The following is a 20,455-nucleotide window of genomic DNA, read 5'->3' on the forward strand; positions in this document are numbered from 1 at the left end:
TCTTTCTGAATGTGGTAAGTGATAAGATCTGTTTTTCACATTCTCTGAATTTATAGATGTGTTTATGCTTTTATTTTTGAGAGGTGAGAAAACAGGCTTGAGTTCAGGATGCAGGACTAGCTCCCATTACAGTGATACAGGTGAGGATGCTCTGTTCTGTGTCCCTGGAGACAGAGTGACTGACCAATAGGTGTCCCAGCTACTACTTTGACCAGCCAAACAGATATGTGGATGTCAAAACCCAGGCCAGAGGGCCGGCCTGTGGCTCACTTGGGAGAGTGTGGTGCTGACAACACCAGGTCAAGGGTTAAGATCCTCTTACTGTTCATTTTTTAAGAAAAAAAAAAACAAAAAAACCCAGGCCAGAGTAACCACTCAGCCATTTATAGAGGCAGGAGCATGGGGAATTTTCCTCCTTTGCACACAGAAGTAGCACCGTTAGTCACCTACTTGATCTACTTATTCTCTCTGGGGGTTTGCTGGAGTTTGTCTGTGCCGATCCCAATACTTCTGTAAAATCAGGAGTACTTGCAAGGAGTCACAAGCCCACAGCCCAAGCAGGCCTTCAAAGAGAATTTGAATAGAAGGAGTCTGCTACCTCATTCTTGATTTAGGAACTACTGGGGTGGTGGATACTCAACTCACTGCCACTTTTTGGAAGCTTAGGTTTTCTTTCTGAATGTGGACATAATGAGAACATTAGGAACAACAGGTAAAGGAACGAAGCTTCTGAGATGAGCTGTAAAATCTGCATGCCTTGTTGGCTTAAACACATTTTGATCTTTTTTCAAACACACCAGATTACTTTAGGATCGCAAAACATTTTGGCATTTGGATAATCAGAAAGATAATGTAAATTGCTATACAACTAGCCTAAATAGGAATGTGCAGGAGGAAATTATAAACACTTATAAAACAGCTCTGAAATTTAAGGTCTTATATCTGTCTTTAATTGGATATTTCAAAAAATATCTAGTTTTAAATCAAATACAGTCATGCATCACTTAACAACAGGGATGTGTTTTAAGAAATGCGTTGTTAGGGGGCTTTGTCGTTGTGCAAACATTATAGAATGTATTTACACAAACCTAGATGATATAGCCTACTACACACCTAATCTATATGGCACAGCCATTATAATCTTATAGGACCACTTGGTCTGTTTGCTGAAATGTCATTACGTGGCACATGACTATTTATAAAACAGAAAATGTAATTTATATTTTAAAGTATAAATCTTGAGCTTCAAAAATCAACTACATTGTATATTGATAAAATAAAATAAAAAATAAAATAAAATTTCTAACTACAAAAATAAGTAAATAAAAATAAATCTTGAGCTTCAAATTGAGTGAAAGGCCTCTAGATTAGGGGCTTACTAAAATTTTGGTCCGAGAACCGGCAGCATGGGCACCACCTGGGAGCTTGTTACAAATGCTAAATTCAGGCCCCACCCCAGCCCGACTGAATCAGGTGATTTGTATGCACATTCAAGTTTGAAAGGCACTGGTTTAAGAATAGGGGGTAAAGGAGACATCTGGAATGCAAATATTTTCACCTGGTGGTCACAGGTGAGTTCCTTGGAGATGCAGAAAAGTTGTTAGTCCTTTTCAGACCGTTCTTTCCTTCCCCATTAACAGGCTAATTTCTAGTATTATCTTTTCATCACCACCTCATTGATCATCAGAATCTGCCAACGACTGCCAAGAGAGATTATAGCTCAGATAACTGTGATTTTCTGAACTGAGAAAACAATGCCAAGATTATCTTCTTGATTTGGGGTCACGTTAAGAAAGGCAGAAGAGGATGGCTGGTGCGAAAGCATCTGAATGGCTAGAATATTGCACTGATAATATCGTGCATTTTGACAGAAAGGATTAGTAACTCTAAGGAGTGCATTTTTCTCTAGCTTACTTCTATTTCTAGAAATAAAGCAGTCTATGGGCAATATAAGTTTTCAGGATTGTTCAAAAGCAGACCTAAGGTCAGGCATATGTTTGGCTTAGCAGTTAGAGGAATTTAAACTCAAAGCCAGTTGGTTTTTAACTCAGCTTAATCACCAAAACTTGATGAAGTGCCCTCAAGTTATCTTATCTAAAGGAAAGCAGATACTGCACAATGGAAGAGTTGATGTCATCCTTGGAGCTGCCGAACCATCAAGAATGTGGAAAGTGATTTATTAAAGAAAAAATATAAAAATATGAAAAATTGTAGTTTTTAGATTTTCTTACAAGTTCTTCCAAGTGTCTGGAGATTTATGTGCATCTCTCTTTTCTAATTCGGTTTCCACTGTCAATATTTTCATTTTAAAAGAATGTGCATTCATTTGAGCTCAATGTGGAGTAGATGCTACTCTTCGTAATTTGTAGAAAGATTAAGAAAAAATCTCATGTAAATTTGAAAACAGTTGAAATTAGAAAAAGGAAAAGATTTAGATTCTTTTTTTGTCTCTTAGTTTTTCAAACATTAGTTGTTAACAGTTAGAAATCAAGTACTATATTCTAACTTGTCTAAAAAATAACCGAGATCCAATCCTCAGCTTTAAGTGAAACATATTCATATTACAAATAGTTCTTATATCTCAGGCAAAAGATTATGAAGGAAGGTGGTACTTGAGCTGAGTGTCCTCTTTTACTATTGTCTGGCTAGGCAGTTATATTGCTAGGGCTAGCGGGGGCTCACAGAGAGACCCTTCAAACCTATTGTACAGACTGGGTCACAGACCTCTCATATGCCAAGCTGGATCACCAGACCCCCCCCACACAGGTCCACAAGCTGGGTAATTGGGAAAGATCCTGGGAGCCATTGGCAGATGACACGAGCTCAGTCCTTAGCTTCCTTGGCAGTAGCTTACAGCAGCCTCTAGTAGCAGTGGCAGTGGTGACCTCCCAGAAGGTCCCGGGGGCCCTGGCAGCAACAGCCTCCAGCAGCAGTAGTGGCCTCCCCATGCCCCCCACCCCGGGGGGGCACCCCCGGGGTGGGGGATGCTGTGGATCAGAGGCATTCATCCTTTATACTCAAGTCCAATAACCCAGGAACACCTAGGTGCCCAGGCACATCTACATCAGACAATAGCCAAGGATCACCTGGGCACATGTGCATATTTACATCAAATGCTCAGCAAGACTCTGAACATCTGAGGGGCCCTGACCATTTATCTTCACTTTCCCTACAACTATTTTTTTTTTTTTCTTTTGAGAATGGAGCCAAAAGTCAGATAAGCACTGAATTATTTTTTGGAAGGATTTTTTTCCCCCAAAATGACATGAAAGGATCTGAAATGAATATAAGTAGCCCAAATAGTTCAGACTTCCTGTTTAAGTCACTATAAATTTATGTTAGTGTTGGTCTCAGGTAAACTTTAGTTTCTTAAACTTGCCATCAAATTAAGCCAAATCTAAGCTTTGTAAAGTCTTACTTTACAAACTGGCATTAGTTATTACAATCAAGTACCTCTGACATCTATCCAATCTCTTTTATAGGTCTTTTTCAAAGATCTGTTAGTCTTTCCAAAGCCTTTTTTTCATTTTTCTTTAAAGGACATATTTGACAACTTTGTTTTGCCACTGCTCTAGATGCTTGGGTGCAGAAATGAATTCAGGAGACAAAAAAATGGCTGCCTCATGGAACTTATGTTTTAGTGTGGAAAGATGATAAATATTTTAAAAATAATTATGCCAGATGGTGATATGTAATCTAAAGAAAAGGCATGTATGGGGGACACAGGGTGCCTAGAACATAGTGCATTGTCAGCTATTAGTTTCCTTTTTTCTCTCTCCATGTGATTTCTCTCAACTCCCTTACTTAATCAGGTATGTACCCTGTTCAACACTGCTTCCGTGTAGGCAGTTAAGAGGGCAACTAGTATGGGTATCTAGCACCCCTCAGACATTAAAGGGAGAAGCTAAAGCTTACTGAAAACTCCTTTCCTGAGAAAATAATATGGGGCCCCAGGAAATAAGTGAGAGAGATACTAACAGTCTTTTACAGATATTCCTAATTTGGAAATAAGCCCTCAAGTGAGAACCTCTCGTTACCACGGGTAAAGAGGACTAGGAATCAATCACATATGGCAGGAAGGCTAACAGCATCACCAGCACCAGAGAAATATTGCATGCAGGGGTTCATCCTAACATGGGGTACAGTAACACCAGGAAAAGTGGGCACAGGCACCTGCACATCTGGAACAGAGTCCAGGCTGATGAGAAAAGACTAAAGCTGGCTCCAGATGAATTGCTCCAGCAAATATAGAGATCACCTAGAGACTATTTTCTGTCACTACAGAAAAATGGCCCACTACAGCAGACCACTTTTCATCCATTGGCTATTATGTTCCAAATACCTTCAACTGGTCCTGCTTTTTATATTTGAGATTCTAAGTTTGCAGAGATGGAACCCAAGGAACCCAAAGATAATCCATCTATACCATTTTTAGTAAAAACCAGCCAGTTTACTCTCAGTAACAAAATAATACTAACACGGAACATTAAAATATGCAAAAATATTAGGCTATTCCACAGCATAAAAGGAGATGAATGTATCACTGTGGAGGGAGAGGCACAGCATACCTGAGAACTGTTATCTACTGAAGAGTTAGGAGTAAACTTTGAACTCTGAGTGCTTGAGACAATCAGATTATTAACCCTGTGAAAGAGGTAAAAAATAAAATGGTAAGGCAGATTTTTGTTAATACATAAAGAGAGCAAATATCAGTTCCTGCCCCTGCCATCCTTGCTGTCCAAATTGGCAACCAGGTGGCTCATAAAGGAGGGGTTAGGTGTCCAGGGTGCAGGGTCAGCCCCCTTGCGGTTCTGTGGGGTCCCTTTGGGCCGATGTCACTTGGCCCTGCCAGGTGTTGTGGTCCAGGTCTATCTTCTTCACAGCAACCAGGCCTGACAACTGGAACCTGCTGCCAAAGGAGCCCACAACTCTGTTCCCAGCTCTCTGCCTTTCTCTTGAGCTTTGGGGTCTGGTCCAGAATGGCCGTGGGATTGGGATGGTTGGGGAGAGGGGGACCAGCAAGCCGGGTAGGAGCTGCTTTGTCTTCTGGGTCAGTCAGGCAGTCTGCGACTCCCAACTTCCTGCACAAAGGCCACCTCCTTCCTCTCGTCCTCGTCCCCGTCCTGCTTCTGCTCCTGCGGCCGGCGGAGCATCCTCAGCAAGGCCTCCACGTACCTGCGGGCCTGCCGGCGGTCCCGGACCTCCAGCTCCTGCAGCTTCTCCAGAACCTCCTCCTCCAGCTTGGAGTCTTTGCTCGGCTTCCACAGCACCTTCCTGGCTATGCTCAGCTGCTCCTCCTCCCGCTCCTGCGCGCTCTCCTCCTCCAGCAGCTTCTGGGCCTGGAAGTGCTGGGCAGCTCCGTGCTCCATGCTGGAGTCTGTTTCTGGGGTTGGTCTCGAGTGGTCCCTGCCAGACAGATGGGCACTAGATGTAGAATCAGAAGACGGGCTGGCCTCGCTGTGCACCTCTGTGCGCTGTGAACGTCCTGCCCTTGTAGATGTCCTCTCCACACCCCTCACACTTCACGGTGAAGGGGGCCACCAAACGCACCAGGTACTGCTGCTCTCTAGGGAGCCTGAGTGTGCGGATCTTGGTCGGGTCCGTCTGGCGGGTAGTATTTGTTTCAAACTTTTAGCTCTGCCTTCTTTGCCCCCTACTCTGCCACAACAGCAGAAAAGTGGTTAGTTTTGGTGTTTGTCAAGCTGCCCCAACCATCCCCTGGTCTCATACTTCTTAAGCCAAGGAACGATTCTCAGCAAGCCAAGTCAAGGGTGCACACTGGGAAGAAGAGCTTCAGAGAGGCCGCAGAGGCCAAAGGGTAAGCAGAGAAAATCTACAGACGCTTCCTTTGCTCTCTATATGTCCTAGTATCTTCCCCTGCAAAGGAAGATTTATATACCCACCTAACTGAATCAGGCCCTCCCAGGACCACCTCCCTGTTAACTAAGTTAAGGATTTGGGGCTACCATTGCATCTGCTAAATCCCTGATTCAGGCCTGGCCTAAATTAGCCTCTGATTGGATAATTGGGAGAGGGCCTGCCTGACTTCCACTAGGGCAGTAATCCCAAAGGAATCTGGGCCCCACAGTCCCACCTGCAGTAAAAGAGTATGTCCTTTCTACAAATGCAAACATGATTTCTGAATTTTTTTTCTACTTCACTGAGAGTTTCCAGTTAAACAGGAAGTGCTGAAACCCCATCCTATATAACTAGCTGTGGAATTAGCAGAGTTTTCTTCATTCTGGAATTGAAATAGTTCAGTCATAAAGGGTCTTTCCCATGAAAAACAGTAATAATTGTTTAAAAAATTCTACAAACTAAAAATAGGAGGGAGATTTTTTACTCTGATAAAGAGTATAAAAAAACTCTTATAAAATTTTTGAAAATTTTACTACTTTGTGGAAAGTAGTCATTCATTAGAGAAGATTAAATCATTGGAGACATACTTAGTCCAGGAACAGGAAAACCTGATATTGTTACAAATCTCCAATCTTGCTATTACTATTTTAAAACTGTAAACCTAGTTTGCAATCATTCTATTATACCCAAGACACATTTTTTAAAAGAGCTAAATGTAAAAGATTAAAAGGTTTGTAGGACTAGAAGAAAATACAGGTGAATATTTGAACTCAAGATGAAGAATTTTTAAAAAATATAAACACAGTGGAAGATTTCTATAAAATGAAAATTACAAAAATTTTACACTTAAAATATACTGTAAAATAAAATTAAAAGTGAAACAACAAAATTTTCTTTCTTACATAACAAAGAATGCATATTTTAATACAGGTTGAGTATCCCTGACCCAAAATGCTTGAGACCAGAAGTGTTTTGGATTTTGGATTTTTCCAGATTTTGAAATATTTGCAGAATACATACTGTTTGAGCATCCCTAATTTGAAAATCCAAAATCCAAAATGTTCCAATGGCATTTCCTTTGAGTGTCACGTTAGTGCTCAGAAAGTTTTGAATTTTGGTGAATGATCTTTTTAATGTGTTGTTGATTTGGTTTGCTAGTACTTTGTTGAGGATTTTTGCATCTATGTTCTTTAGAGATGGTGGCCTGTAGTTTTCTTTTTTTTGTTGTGTCCTTTTCTGGTTTAGGTAAGAGGGTAATGCTGGCCTTGTACAATGAATTTGGAAGTATTCCCTCCTCTTCAATTTTTTGGAAGAGTTTGAGAACAATTGGTGTTCTTTAAATGTTTGGTAGAATTGTGCAGTGAAGGCATCTGGTCCTGGGATTTTCTTTTTGGGGAGACTTTTTATTACTGCGTCAATCTCATTACTCATTATTGGTCTGTAGGTTTTCCAGTTCTTCACGATTCAACCATGGTAAGTTCTATGTGTCCAGGAATTTATCCATTCGTATCCATTCTAGATTTTCCATTTTGTTAGTATATAGTTGTTCATAATAGTTTCCTAAGACCCTCTGTATTTCTGTGGTATCAGTTATGTGTCCTTTTTCATTTTTGATTTTATTTATGTCTTTCTTTTTTTTAGTTTAGCTAAAGGTTTATCAATTTTGTTTATCTTTTCAAAAAAAACAACTCCTTTTTTCATTGATATTTTGTATTTTTTTAAACCTCCAGTTCACTTATTTCTTCTCCGATCTTTATTTCTCTTCTTCTACTAATTTTGGATTTAGTTTTTTCTTGTTTTTCAAGTTCCTTCAGGTGTCACATTAGGTTGTTTAAGTCTTTCCACTTTTTTGATGTAGGTATTTATTGCTATAAACTTCTCTCTTAGAACTGCTTTTGCTTTGTCTCATAGGTTCTGGTGTGTTGTGTATACATTTTCATTTGTCTCCAGAAATTTTTAAATTTCCTTTTAATTTCTTTTTGATGCATTTGCTGTTTAGGAGCATATTGTTTAATTTCCATGTATTTGTACAGTTTCCAATGTTCCTTCTATTATTGATTTTTAGGTTTTTTTCTGTTGTGGTCAGAAAAGAGTGATATGATTTCAGTGTATTCTTTTTATTTTTTTTGGTGGCTGGATGGTACAAAGATTTGAACCCATGACCTTGATGTTATAAAGAGGCTTTCTGATCAACTGAGCTAACTGGCCAGCCTATAATTTCAATATTTTTTGAATTTGTTGAGACTTGTTTTGTGGCCTAACATATGGTCTATTCTAGAGAATGTTCCAGGTGCTATTGAGAACATGTATTTTTCAGCTGTTGGATGGAATGTTCTATAAATGTCTATTAGGTCCATTGGTCTAAAATAGAAATTAACTCTGATGTTTCTTGGTGAATTTTCTGTCTGGATGATGTCCATTGTTGAAAGTGGGTTGCTAAAATCCCAACTATAATTGTGTTAGAGTCTATCTCTCCAAATAAGTCTAATAATTTTTGCTTTATATATCTGGGTGCTCTGGTGTTGGGTGCATATATATTTAGAATTGTTATATCCTCTTGTTGAATTGATCCCTTTATCATTATATAATGATCTTCCTTATCTTTTTTTTAGTTTCCTTGACTTAAAGTTTATTTTATCAGATAAAAGTATAGCTACTCCCACTGTTTTTGGTTTTCATTTGCATGAAATATCTTTTTCCATCCCTTCATTTCAGTCTATGTGTGTCCTTATAGATAAAGTGAGTTTCTTGTAGGCAGCATAGTGTTGGTTCATGTTTTAAAATCCATTCTCGTTATTTATTTTTAGTACATCTATTACAGGTTTTTAAGTTATGGTTACCATAAAGCTTATAAAAACTACATTATATTTATAACAGAGTATTTTAAACCAATAACAACTTAAACTTTGATCATTAAGGAAAAAAAAAAAAAAAAAACCAAAGCAGACACTACACATGGATTTCATTCCCCCTACCCCCACTTTTTGACATTTTGTTATTTCAAGTTACATTTTTTAATATTGCCTAACTCTTATATAGTTGTTGTATTTGTTATAATCTTTAATAGGTTTGTCCTTTAGTCTTCATACTAACAATATAAGTGGTTTACTTACCACTCATAACATTGGAGTATTCTGAATTTATCTGTGTACTTGCTTTACTAGTGAGTTTTATACCTTCAAATGTTTTCTTGTGACACTTTAGCATCACCTTTTTTCAGATTAAAAAATTTCCTTTGGCATTTAATGTAAGACAGGTCTAGTGTTGATGAGTTCCATTAGCTTTTATTTGTCTAGGAAAGTCTTTATTTCTCCTTCATATTTGAAGGTTAGTTTTGCTGGATACAGAATTCTTGGTTGACAGTCTTTTTCCTTCAGCACTTTGAAGACATCATCCCACTCTCTCTGGGTCTGTGGGATTTCTGCTAATAAATCTGCTGAAAGTCATATTGGAGCTCTGTTGAAAGTTATGTTTTTCTTTTGCTGCTTTCAGTATTCGTTCTTTGTCTTTGGTTTTCATAATTCTATTATGATGTGCCTCAGAATATTCCTCTTTGGATTTAATTTGATTGGTGACCTCTGAGCTTCCTGTACCTGGACGATGTCATCTTTCTCCATACTTAGAAAAATTTCAAAATATTTTATTTTTTAATTTTTTTGGCTTAAAACAACAGGAATTTATTATCTCATGGTTCTGGAGGGCAGAAGTCACATTCACAGGTAGCTGGGGTTAGGACTTTAACATCTTTTTGGGGGGGACACAATTCAACCCATGACACATTGTCCTCTGACCCCCCCAAATTCATGTTCTTCCCATGTGTAAAATACATTTAACCCTATCCCCACACTCCTTCAAATCTTAGTCCATTCTATCATCACCGCTTAAGTGCAAAATCTCTTCTAAGTATAATCAACTCAAAATGTCCCAAATCTCATCTTCTACACCATTTAATCAGGCATGAGCAAGACTCAGGGTATGGTACATTCTGGCAAAATTCTTTTCCATCTATGGACCTGAGAAACAGGTTACGTGCTTGCAAATACAACGGTGGCATAGGCATAGGATAGACATTCTCATTCCAAATGGGAGAATTGGAAGGATTAAAAGGGTCATGGCTACCAAGCAAGTTTGAAACCCAGCAGGGCACATTCCAATAGGGTTCAAGGCCTGAGAATAATTCTCTGTGGCTCGAGGCTATACCTTTTGGGTACCAGCTGGCAACCCCGCCTTCTTGGCCCTATTGTCTCTGGCTTCTGAATCTGTGGCTCTGCACTCAGTCACTCTTCCTTTATTTCATGCTGTCTCTGTCTCTTTCAGTTCTGAATTTCAGCCATTATTTCCTTCAATATGCCATGCTCAAGTGGGATTCATCCCAGGGAAGCAAGGATGGTTCAAAATATGCAAATCAATAAATGTGATACATCACATCAACAGAATGAAGGACAAAAACCATATGATCATTTCAACAGATGCAGAAAAAGCATTTGATAAAATTCAACACCCCTTCATGATAAAAACTCTCAACAATTTAGATATAGAATTAGATACCTCAACACAAAAAAGGCCATTAAGTTTATGGTAATTTGTTCCATCAGTGATAGAAAATTAATAGTGTTAAGTGTTCTTGTCCTTCATTCACATTAAAATCAAGAAAGATAAAACCTAAGTTGTTGAAATAGACAAATTTTGAAATACCCTTTTTGAAGATTTCCTCATCACCCCCAAACGCCTTTCATTTCTTTATTTCTTCTCAGTGCTTATGTGTTCAATTTACATTATGTCACTTATCACTTGTTGCGACTTTATAACTGTGTTCATATCCTTTCCTGTGCATATATTTTTTCCCTCTGATTTAAAAGACTCTTTAGAAGTGGGGCCCATGTACTCATTCCCTAGGTATTTGCTGCAGAGGTAAGACTTCGATCTATAAATGCCTGATTACTAACACCTTGCATTATGGGTAACGTAAGGCTGATCATTTAGTCAGCTTTCAACAGATTACTTCCCAGAAATATTTTGAAAAGCTTTATCTCAGCCTTATACATAAGCCCTTAAAGTTCCTAAAAAATCTGATGTGATCAGTAAATATGCAGAAAGTGAACTTACTACATTTTCATTCCATTGGATATGTTCCATAAAATTCTGTGAAGTTTTACAATTCCAGAATTTTGTGGTTCACTCTTTCAAGAAAGGTGTAAATATTTATCTCTATAGATTGCAAGATTAGGGAATTGAGGTGGGCCTGGTCTAGACTGGGAGAGAAAGAAGGGAGCCTGGACACGCCCAGACCTGGGTGAGAAGTGGGCTCTTGTGAGGAGGTGGAGGGGGCAGAGCTGCTGGATCTGAAAGGGACTATTTGAAAGTTAATCTGCTTCTGTGTTGAGTATCAAAATCAGCATAGACCTTTTAATCTATTAGAATTAAGAGCCTAGTCTTGGAAGCCATGGCTAAAATTTCTATCGGAATTAAAGAAAAGTAAACAAATAGGTAGTCAGTTGGAAACGAGAAGGTTTGGTGTCATAGCAGCCCTGGGAGAAAATGAAAGCTGATGTGTAAATGGGGTTGTGGGCTAGTAACCACATGGTGTTGTTCAGAAGGGAACTCGGTGAGGCAGCTGGCCCTCAGTCAAATGGTCTAACTCCCAGAGGCAGGACAAGCCCAAGCCCTTCACCTCAGTTTTCTGTTATCTGGCCCAGGGAAGTCTTTAAAAAAATTGCTTACCTTGGTTTTCCCAAACATAAAATTGGGGTACTGGGATTTGCCATTTCTGTGTAGCCCAGGCCCATGGTGAGGATTAATTAGTACTTTTAAAGCGCTGCGGATTTGGTGTGGTTTATTTATTTTCACAGGATGAAAGCCAGTATGCCAGCACCAAGTGTTAACAGCGAAGGTTTGATGTGTGTTACTCGAGATGTACTGTGTGAAGTGGGGTGGCGGGGATACGAGGCTTGTGGGACTGCCTTCAGCATCACAAAGGCCACATTTCCAAACAAGCTTTAGGAGTCCCCAAAGTGGAGGAGGCAGACTAGAAGGCTTTGAAAATTAAAAAGGAGAAAAGTTATCTGTGTTTTGGCTCTGTGATTGAGGGCATGCACCAACCCACATCAAGGAAAAATTGATGAGCCACTTAAGACAACTACTGGCTGCTGGAGAAGACGCAAAATTCTAGCTTCTCTGACCCAGTACAGGCAGGCACAGAGAGAAAGGAGTCACACTCAGCAAGAACCCAGCAGCTTACAGATGCTGCAGTTTCACCAGAATACTCAGAGCTGGGTTTCAAAATAATTCTTCATAGCTTTATTCGTGTTTACGGAAGTAACATGCTCATTACTAAAAATTAAAATTGGAGAAATACATAAAGTAAAAGATACAGTTTCCCTGCCCCTCCCCAGTCCCAACAGCTAGAATATAACTGCTATTCACCGTTGTTTGGACATATTTACTGGAGATGACTATAATTTCCCCCAAGCTACAGGTGATGAAACAGACAACTTGAAGAACTTCTCCATAGGCTCACAGGATTTAAGTCAAAGCTGGTCTTCAAACCCAGGCCATTGTGACACCTCAAAATTACTCATGTTCCACTGGGGATCTGGCCCCGTCCCCACACCTGCCCCCTCCTCCTGTCAGCACCCTCCCATGGGATGACTACAAGGCACTGGTAGGGCTTCCAGGATGAGCTTTACAAACAGAAGCTGCCACCATCTCTAGAGTTAGATTACACATGAAACCAGCAATGTTCCTGTCACTACTAGGCCCATTTTTGCAGCCTCATGGAAATGTGTCATGGCCCAACCACATGTAGTTATTGAGGTGAGATGATAGTAACTAACATCTGGGTGCCCCTTCCCCATAAGACAAGTGGAAGACAGAAAGCAAAGAGAGCCCTGAAATCAGTGGGGTGTGATATACCTGGGAGGCCTGGACCTGGAGAGCCGTCAGTGCCAGCCCTGAAAATTCACAGGTGTGAGTACTCTGGTGCCTCAGTTTCTTCATCTGGACCATGAAGTGGGGGGACCAACTGGCTGCCAAGGTGCCTTTAACCCCTGGTACTCTATGTAGTGATGAGCAATCTAGCTGGGGGGGCCTCATTGTCCCACCTATTTGGATTCTGCTCAAGCTCTAACTTCAGGCTGAAAGAGAGAAAGTTGCCCCTGTGTTGCTCCTTCTCAAATATGCCCAGAAAGAAATCAAAGTGCCTTGAAAATAATGTATGATATTATTATTGCTCTTGCCAGATTTATTCCAATTAAATGAGTTGATGATAAACAACCTAAACGATTCATTTATTAGCATGCATTCTCTCAGTATGTATAAATCTTCCACTACTAAGGCACTCAGACAGCTAGACAGATGAAGTCCTGCCCTCCTTGGAACTTATAGCTCTGGACGGAGAAAGCACAGGAATGTCAGTAACCACAACATGAGGTAGCAAGAGCTCAGTGTCCTGGAAACCCTTAGAGAAACTCAAGGGACTCAAGTCTGGAAGGATCAGGGAGGGCTTCGTGGAGGAGTAGGGATGTGGACTGGTCCTTACAGAAGGGGGCAGAGAAAGAGCAGAAGGTGAGGGTGGCTGAAGGTCATTTCAGCTGAATTACTGGTTGCAGGAGGCAGCTGAGTCTGCACTTGACTGTGGGGCTGCAGGGAACCACCGATAGCCTTCGAGTAGAGAGGGGAGAGGCTGTGTCGATGCCCTCTTCCAGACCGGTTTCTAACAAAACTTAAAGCCTATCTGATCTCTGGTACCTATAACAGTACCTTGCACATTACAGGCCGTTGGTATTTACTGAATAAATAGTCTGGGAAATAGCAATGTAATACTGGGAAATGGATCTGAATGCTGCTCCGAAGAGGAAACAGGGAGCAGCTCCAAGCACGTGAACTTGGAGCTCTCTTGGATCTCAAAGGTAGCTTTGGCAATTGTACCACAGAAAACGTGTGTGTGAGAGAGGAGACGGAGGAAGACTGTTCTCTCCCCCTATAATCATGAGCAGAAATAACATCTCATTATAACCTTTAAATGAAACAGTAACAAAGCTGTACAGAATCGCTTTGAAGACTTGGCCATTGGGGGTGTGGAGAATGCTAACATCTGTCAGTGCCCTTCATCTGTGATCAAGCTTGCACCAGCAGAAGCTGAGCGTTTTATGTGTGTCTGTGTGTGTTAAATATCACAGTTGGATGTGCGTGAGTTCTAATGATCACAGAATGCCATGTCTGACTTCCACAGTGAGTTGGGTAAAATCATTACCTCAGAACAGCTATGATCAAGCCTGGCACCTGCAGGGTGGGTGTATATATATTTTCTCTAAGGCAAACTAATGCCTTTGAAGTGATTCTCCTCATGGCCTGAGCCATGCTGGTGGAACCTAAGGGAAGCACAGCGTTTGGTGCTAGAGCTCTCCTCAGAACCACGTGGAGCTGCACTCAGACCTGCGGGACCTCGAGTCCTTACCTGGGTTCATGGCTGCTTCCCACCCCTCTAGATGCATTCAGACTTTCCTGTTAGTCAGCTTGACTGTTCCCCAAACTCTCTCCCAGGTTTCCTCTATTGCTCATCTATCCTGCTGGAGAAAGACAGTGGGTCTAGGTCAGCCTGCTAGAAAGAAATATTTTAAAGACATGGTGGAATAAATAATTCTTAGGATTTTTCCTAGAAGGGAAGGAGGGAAAAGAGATACTGTCTGAGCAGAGACCAAAACACTTCCAAGGTTACCTCAGAACAAAACCTCCAAAGACAAATAAAAAGTTTCCTTAAAGCACACAGGAAAGCGATTACAGCCCACACATCTGACACTGGCCATGGGGGCAGGGACGGGGGCGGAGAAAAGTGGAGCCAGATTCGAGGCACTGAGAAAACCAGTGACCATGAGACAATGAATGGAAACTTTCCAGCAAGAAATACAACAGCAAGAGGCAGTACTCTGGCCTCAGAGGGAAATCAGGCTGAGCTGAGGACAGAGGCAAGGGCTTTATAAATCTTGATTTGTCTATCAAGGAGGTATGGAGGAAAGGAATGCAGATGGGCAGGGAAAATCCCACATTGTCTCTTCTGGATGATGTTTACAATGCAGGGGAATGGTGGAGGTGGCCACTTGGCTGGACGAATAATTTCAAACATCTGTATGTGATAATGTTGACTACAAATTAAGAAGTGGCTTGTGGCTTTTAAGTTATTTTAATTTATGCAAAAATGTAGGAGGTAGGTTCAGGGTTAGGAGGAGAGCGTGAACTGCCACCTGGAGGTAATTTTAGGCTCACAAAAGGCTATGAGACAACAAAACAATGATTTTAACCAGTTGGCCTGTTCATCATTAGTTAACAAATCTTTATTGAGCACGCACTGTGACGGTAGGCTCCGTGGTATGCATTGGGCCTAGGGCAGTAAATGCATAGATATAGATATAGACCCTGCCTTCATGGAGGGTCTCTTCTTCTTCCCCTTTGTTTCCCCCCCAGTTTTATGTTTTATTTATTTTTGATTTTTAAAAATTGTGGTAAAATACAAAGGACATAAAATTTACTCTCCTTAGCTATTTTTAATTGTCCAGCTCAGTGACATGAAATACATTCACATTGTCATGCTACCGTCACCACCGTCCGTCTCCGGAACTCTGTCATCTTGTTACACTCTATAAACATGTAACAATAACCCCTTTCCCCTTTCCCCCAGCCCCTGGCAACCTCGATTCTACTTTCTGTCTCTGTGACTATTCTAGGCACCTCATATAAGTGGAATCATACAATATTTGTCCTTTTGTGACTGGCTTATTTCACTTAGCATAATGTCCTCAAATTTCATCCATATTGTAGCATTGCCAGAATTTTCTCCCTTTTTAAGGCTGAATAAATGCGTATTCCATTGTATGTATATGCCACACTTTGTTTATTCATTAATCTTCAATGGATACTTAGGTTCATTCAACTTTTTGGCTATTGTGAATAATGATGCAATGAACATGGGTGTACGAATATCTGTTCACGCCCCTGCTTTCAGTTCTTTGGGGTATGTGCCCAGAAGTGGAATATCTGGATCCTATGATAATGTTATTTTTAAGTTTTTGAGGGACCACAATACCAATGTCCATAGTGGGTGTACACCATTAAACATTCCCATCAACAATACAAAAGGGTTCCAATTTCTCCACATCTTTGCTAACATTTTCCTTCCTTCCTTCCTTCCTTCCTTCCTTTCTTCCTTCCTTCCTTCCTTCCTTTTTTTCTTTCTCTCTTTTTCTCTTCCTTTTGATAGTAGCATCCTAATGGGTATGACCTATGCATCTTTGAGACTTCTTTATGCTTTACTGCAGAATGGTGAATCTCCTGGTCTGTGGGAGATCCTGTAACCTCTGTGTGTGTGTGTGTGTGTGTGTGTGTGTGTGTGTGTGTGTGTGTGTGTGTGTGTGTGTGTGTGTGTGTGTGTGTGTGTGTGTGTGTACCAATCTTTTGTGTTAGTCTTTGAATATTTTTACTATTGGTATCCAAGCCACAACCACCAAGGGTATGTGAGCATAAAGAAAATCCTAACTCCCCTAGCAGGAAGGGCCTCTGTATACTCCTGAGTAAGGGGTGGGTGGTGGTAGTTGCTAAAATCCAAGAGGCCAGCTTCTGAGGGAATCTGGTGCTGTGTAGAAGGCAGGGGTTCCCTGAGAATGTCTAATGCTCATTCATATGATTCATGATTGGAGGAGACATTGGTCCACAACCTCTAACAAGACCCACTATAAAGAGAAAGGAGATGGAAAAGTGGATTGATACAGTGATGCTTTTGAATAGAAACCAGAAAGGTGGGCAGGATATAGTAATAATAAAATCATAGAATAATTCAAGTCATTCTAGTGCTCATAATGTTTCTAACATTTTCACTTGTATTCATCTATTTATGACCATGTCTTTGGCAACGTCACTGCTTATTAACGAGTACACACTTTCTAGCATGGTAAAAAAGGGGAGAAACTGAGTAAGCAGCTGTGCTCCATTGAGGTCCTGTTTATACGGAGACCCCCAGAACACTGAAGCTGGAAGGGACCTGAGGGGTCATTTAATTCATTCTTCACTTCACAAATGAGGAAACTGATGCTGTTGCTTTTGGGAAGGAGGAGGTGGAATATTACTTTCTTCCATAAGTGAGAACAGACAATCTGGGAAATGCTGGAGTTAGAAGCCACAAGAATGTTTCTGTGATAATACAGACGCAACGGTCAATTCTTAATTTTACACTCTAGATTGACTGCTTTCTGATTTTATTCTGCAAAAGTCTCTAGAGCACATTAATAGAACATATTCTATGAATAGAATTATTCTATGAATAGTTTAAAATTTTCTATTTAAAATGTTCTATGAACATTTCCAGACTTGGCTGTCCTATAAGTATATATTTTCCTATAGCTAGAGTTTTTCTCCCACAAACTAATTGCATAGAAAAGGAAATGGGCTTTTATCATCACCCTGAAAAGAAGCAGGCCCCCAAAGATAGCTCTCTTTTCTTCTACCTCTGCCCCCCAGTAGATTGAAGTGAATATAAAATGGGGCAGAAAGGGCCCATAGTGCTGCCCATGTGTGAGGGGAAGGTGGCACTCTGTTACCTGCAGGCACAGCCCTGTTTGTGTGAACCAACAGTGAATGCGGTTCTGTGTGGACATAAGGGCCTGACAATGTCCCTCGTTACACACAGGAGTCAGAGCAGGAGTCCCAAGGTGGTGGAGAAGGCTTCAAAGATGGGGAAAGGAGCAGCAGAAGGCCAGAAAGTATCCCTGAATTTGTGCAATGGGTCTTAATAAGTCCTCCACATATGTAGGAAATTGAGTCCAAGAAAAGTAAACATTTGTACAAAATCTATGGGTTGCAAGACTAAGACAACTCTCTATTGTGATTTCCATCCCTTACCAACTTTTACACTGGAGAAAACTTTTGTCTGTGCTGTTATTTTGCTAGGGGCACTTTAGGGAAGACAGCAAAATTCACAGAAGGTTACACTAAGCACCGTGCAGCATGCAGTGCTATGGCGCTTACTTAGGTAGGAATACAGTTCTCAAGCTCCCACATCTAATGCCAAACCAAAACACAGCTCAGTGAGTGAGGGGGTTTAAGGCTTTTCATTTGTAGGTAGAACTTAGCAGGTGAAGACAGTTTATAACTGTTATAATGTAGGCAGCATATTCCACACATCCCCCAGACCTAGGTTACGCTGAGTTTTTCTGTGCTTTAAATTACTCAGAAGTTTAAAAACCATTCCTGCCTCCCCACTATTCTCCTCTGGCCACCCTTAGAGGTTTCAATATAACTGGAATGTCATATCTCTCTGGTTGCTGGGGCAGAGGAAAGTTTAAGAAACAAAGAGTTAGCTTCACAATAACTAATTACAACTCTGTGATACTCTTACACAGCTGATCAACTTATTTCCTAGCACCTTCTAGAACATTCCTTGCAGACCAATAGAAATATAATGCAAGCCACAAATGTAATTTAAAATATTCTATTTAACTCCATATATCTAAGGTATTTTCATTTCAACAAGTAATAAATATAAAATATGACGTGTGTGTATATATATATATCTCACATATATGTACTAAGTCTTCAAAATGTGATGTATCTTCGGGGCCAGTCTTTGGGGCTCAAACTCTATCTTTGCCACGCTCACTGACATACGTTTACTCCAATAGAAATAGAAATTTCACCATAGTGTAACCATTCTCACCTGTCTCAGAGCCCTTTCCTTTCCATGTCTAATGTGTCCACTTTGATCTTTATTGCACCCCAACTCCCACAATTGTCCATTCGGTCATCAAGTGCATACCAAGTGCTGGGTGTTGCGGTAACTGATGAGGATAAAAGATAAATAAGATGTAGACTCTGACTTCCTGCAACTCTCAGCTTAGTGGGAAATGCAAGCACAACACGAACATGTGATGGATGCTACACAGAGGTGCATACAAGGGGGCGCACAGAGGAAGGAATGACTGTCTTCTGGGGCTTCTGGAAAACATTCAGAGGGGGACATTGGGCTGGGTTTTAAGGGATGAGAAAAATTGTGGAGAGGCAGGGGAAAAGGTGTTTCAAACTTAGGGAAAAGCATAGTCAAGACACACAGAAGACACAAGGTTCATGATCAAGTGCTCGGAAATGGCAGGTGTCAAGTAGGGCAAGAACATGACAAGGGGTGCCTGGAGTGAGGCTGGCCAAGTGAGCCCGGTCCTGAGTGCCGGGAGACACACTTAGAAGCAGGAATCTCTGAGAAGGAAATCCTGTGGCGAGCTGTAGCACAGATTGGAGAAGACAAAGAAGGAAGGAGGGCCTGACCTAAGGGGTTGGCAGTACCTCTAGAAAGAAAGGCATGTGAGCACGCGTGTGAATAAAGGGAATGTAAGAGCACTGTTTTCTGCAGATGGTCTCAGAAAAGCTTTATGATAGAACCTGGGCAAAGGGACTAATTGTTAAGGCTTCCCAGGCCCAACTCATTATGCCTGGGGCGTTAGGGATACTAGCGTAGTAGCTGTCCAGGACTATTACAATCTGTTGTGATCTGAGAGCACTAAATGTCCCCTTGCCCTGAAGGAATAAATAGGGTTCCTTTCAGGTTAATTTAGGCAGTAGGAAGAATCGAACTGAATTACTGCTAGGATTGCTAAGAAAGTTACCCCTGTGAGACCCAGCAGGTGCTGGGCAGCACCTGGCCAGTCCCATTAGATGATGTGGTGGCTCACACTACCCTGGAACCTGACAGTGGCTTATCTGACTGTGAGTATTCTGGAAGAAGGCTGGGAAACTCTCAGGTAAGAGCAGGGCAACAACATGAGGTCTACAGTGAGAAGGAGCCCCAGAGATCCCATGGGTTCTCCTTTCGTGGATGGGAAAAGCTGAGGCACGGAGAGTGACATGGCTTGAGGGGCATAGAGCTAGTATGTGGCAGAGCCAGGAACAGAATTCACCTTCCTTGATTCAGAAGCTGGTGCTCCTTTCACAGCATACTGTCATCTGTGTACTGAAGCCACCATGAGATGAGTGAAACATGTGTAATGAAGTTTACCTTTACGGCAGCTCAGGTGGAAAAAGAGAAAGCCAGACTAGAGACACTACGTAATAAAACCATCTTTGTGAGCCAAAGAGATTTAATACAGTAGCAGTGAACTGGTACTTACACGGTGAAGAGTCTACAAAGTTCGGGTCAATATTATGCAGCAACTCCATTCTGGGGGATGGGCTTCCTTCACTGGAAAAGAATTTTTTAGGAAATGTTAATATCCTCTCACAAATGAGCATGAGTTATTTTCATACTTCCTTTCCTTGTACTAGTGGGAAATAACAAAACCTGCCAATTAACAACTTGGCATGAATTCAGAGGTCTCCAAAATCTATGGTTGGTGCATCTTCAAGTAGTCTTCATTTGTCCACAATATAACAATGACTGAACACTTTACATAAGAACTTCAGAGTCAAGCATATGATGATATTAAAAAAAAAAAAAAAAGTTCTGTGACCCTTCCCAATAAACATGTGGCTGTATTTAAACATGACTATTCTTTATATTGGAGAAACAAGAACTCACGTCATCCTGTACAGACTTCATACTGAACACTTCCAAGGAAATGAAGAG

At 40.9% G+C, this 20,455-nt stretch overlaps 1 protein-coding gene across 1 annotated transcript in view; it reads right to left on the bottom strand.

Annotated features, from left to right (window-relative positions):
• The window catches only part of ARSB (arylsulfatase B), a 206,081-nt gene that overhangs the window by 48,793 nt on the left and 136,833 nt on the right, over window positions 1-20,455 (bottom strand). Inside the window, exon 6 of the mRNA XM_063085761.1 lies at window positions 20,001-20,071. Within this exon, the coding sequence (XP_062941831.1) occupies window positions 20,001-20,071 (71 nt within the window). The remainder of the gene's footprint in view (window positions 1-20,000; window positions 20,072-20,455) is intronic.

Source organism: Cynocephalus volans, chromosome 2, assembly GCF_027409185.1.
Source record: "Cynocephalus volans isolate mCynVol1 chromosome 2, mCynVol1.pri, whole genome shotgun sequence".
Lineage (NCBI taxonomy): Eukaryota > Metazoa > Chordata > Mammalia > Dermoptera > Cynocephalidae > Cynocephalus > Cynocephalus volans.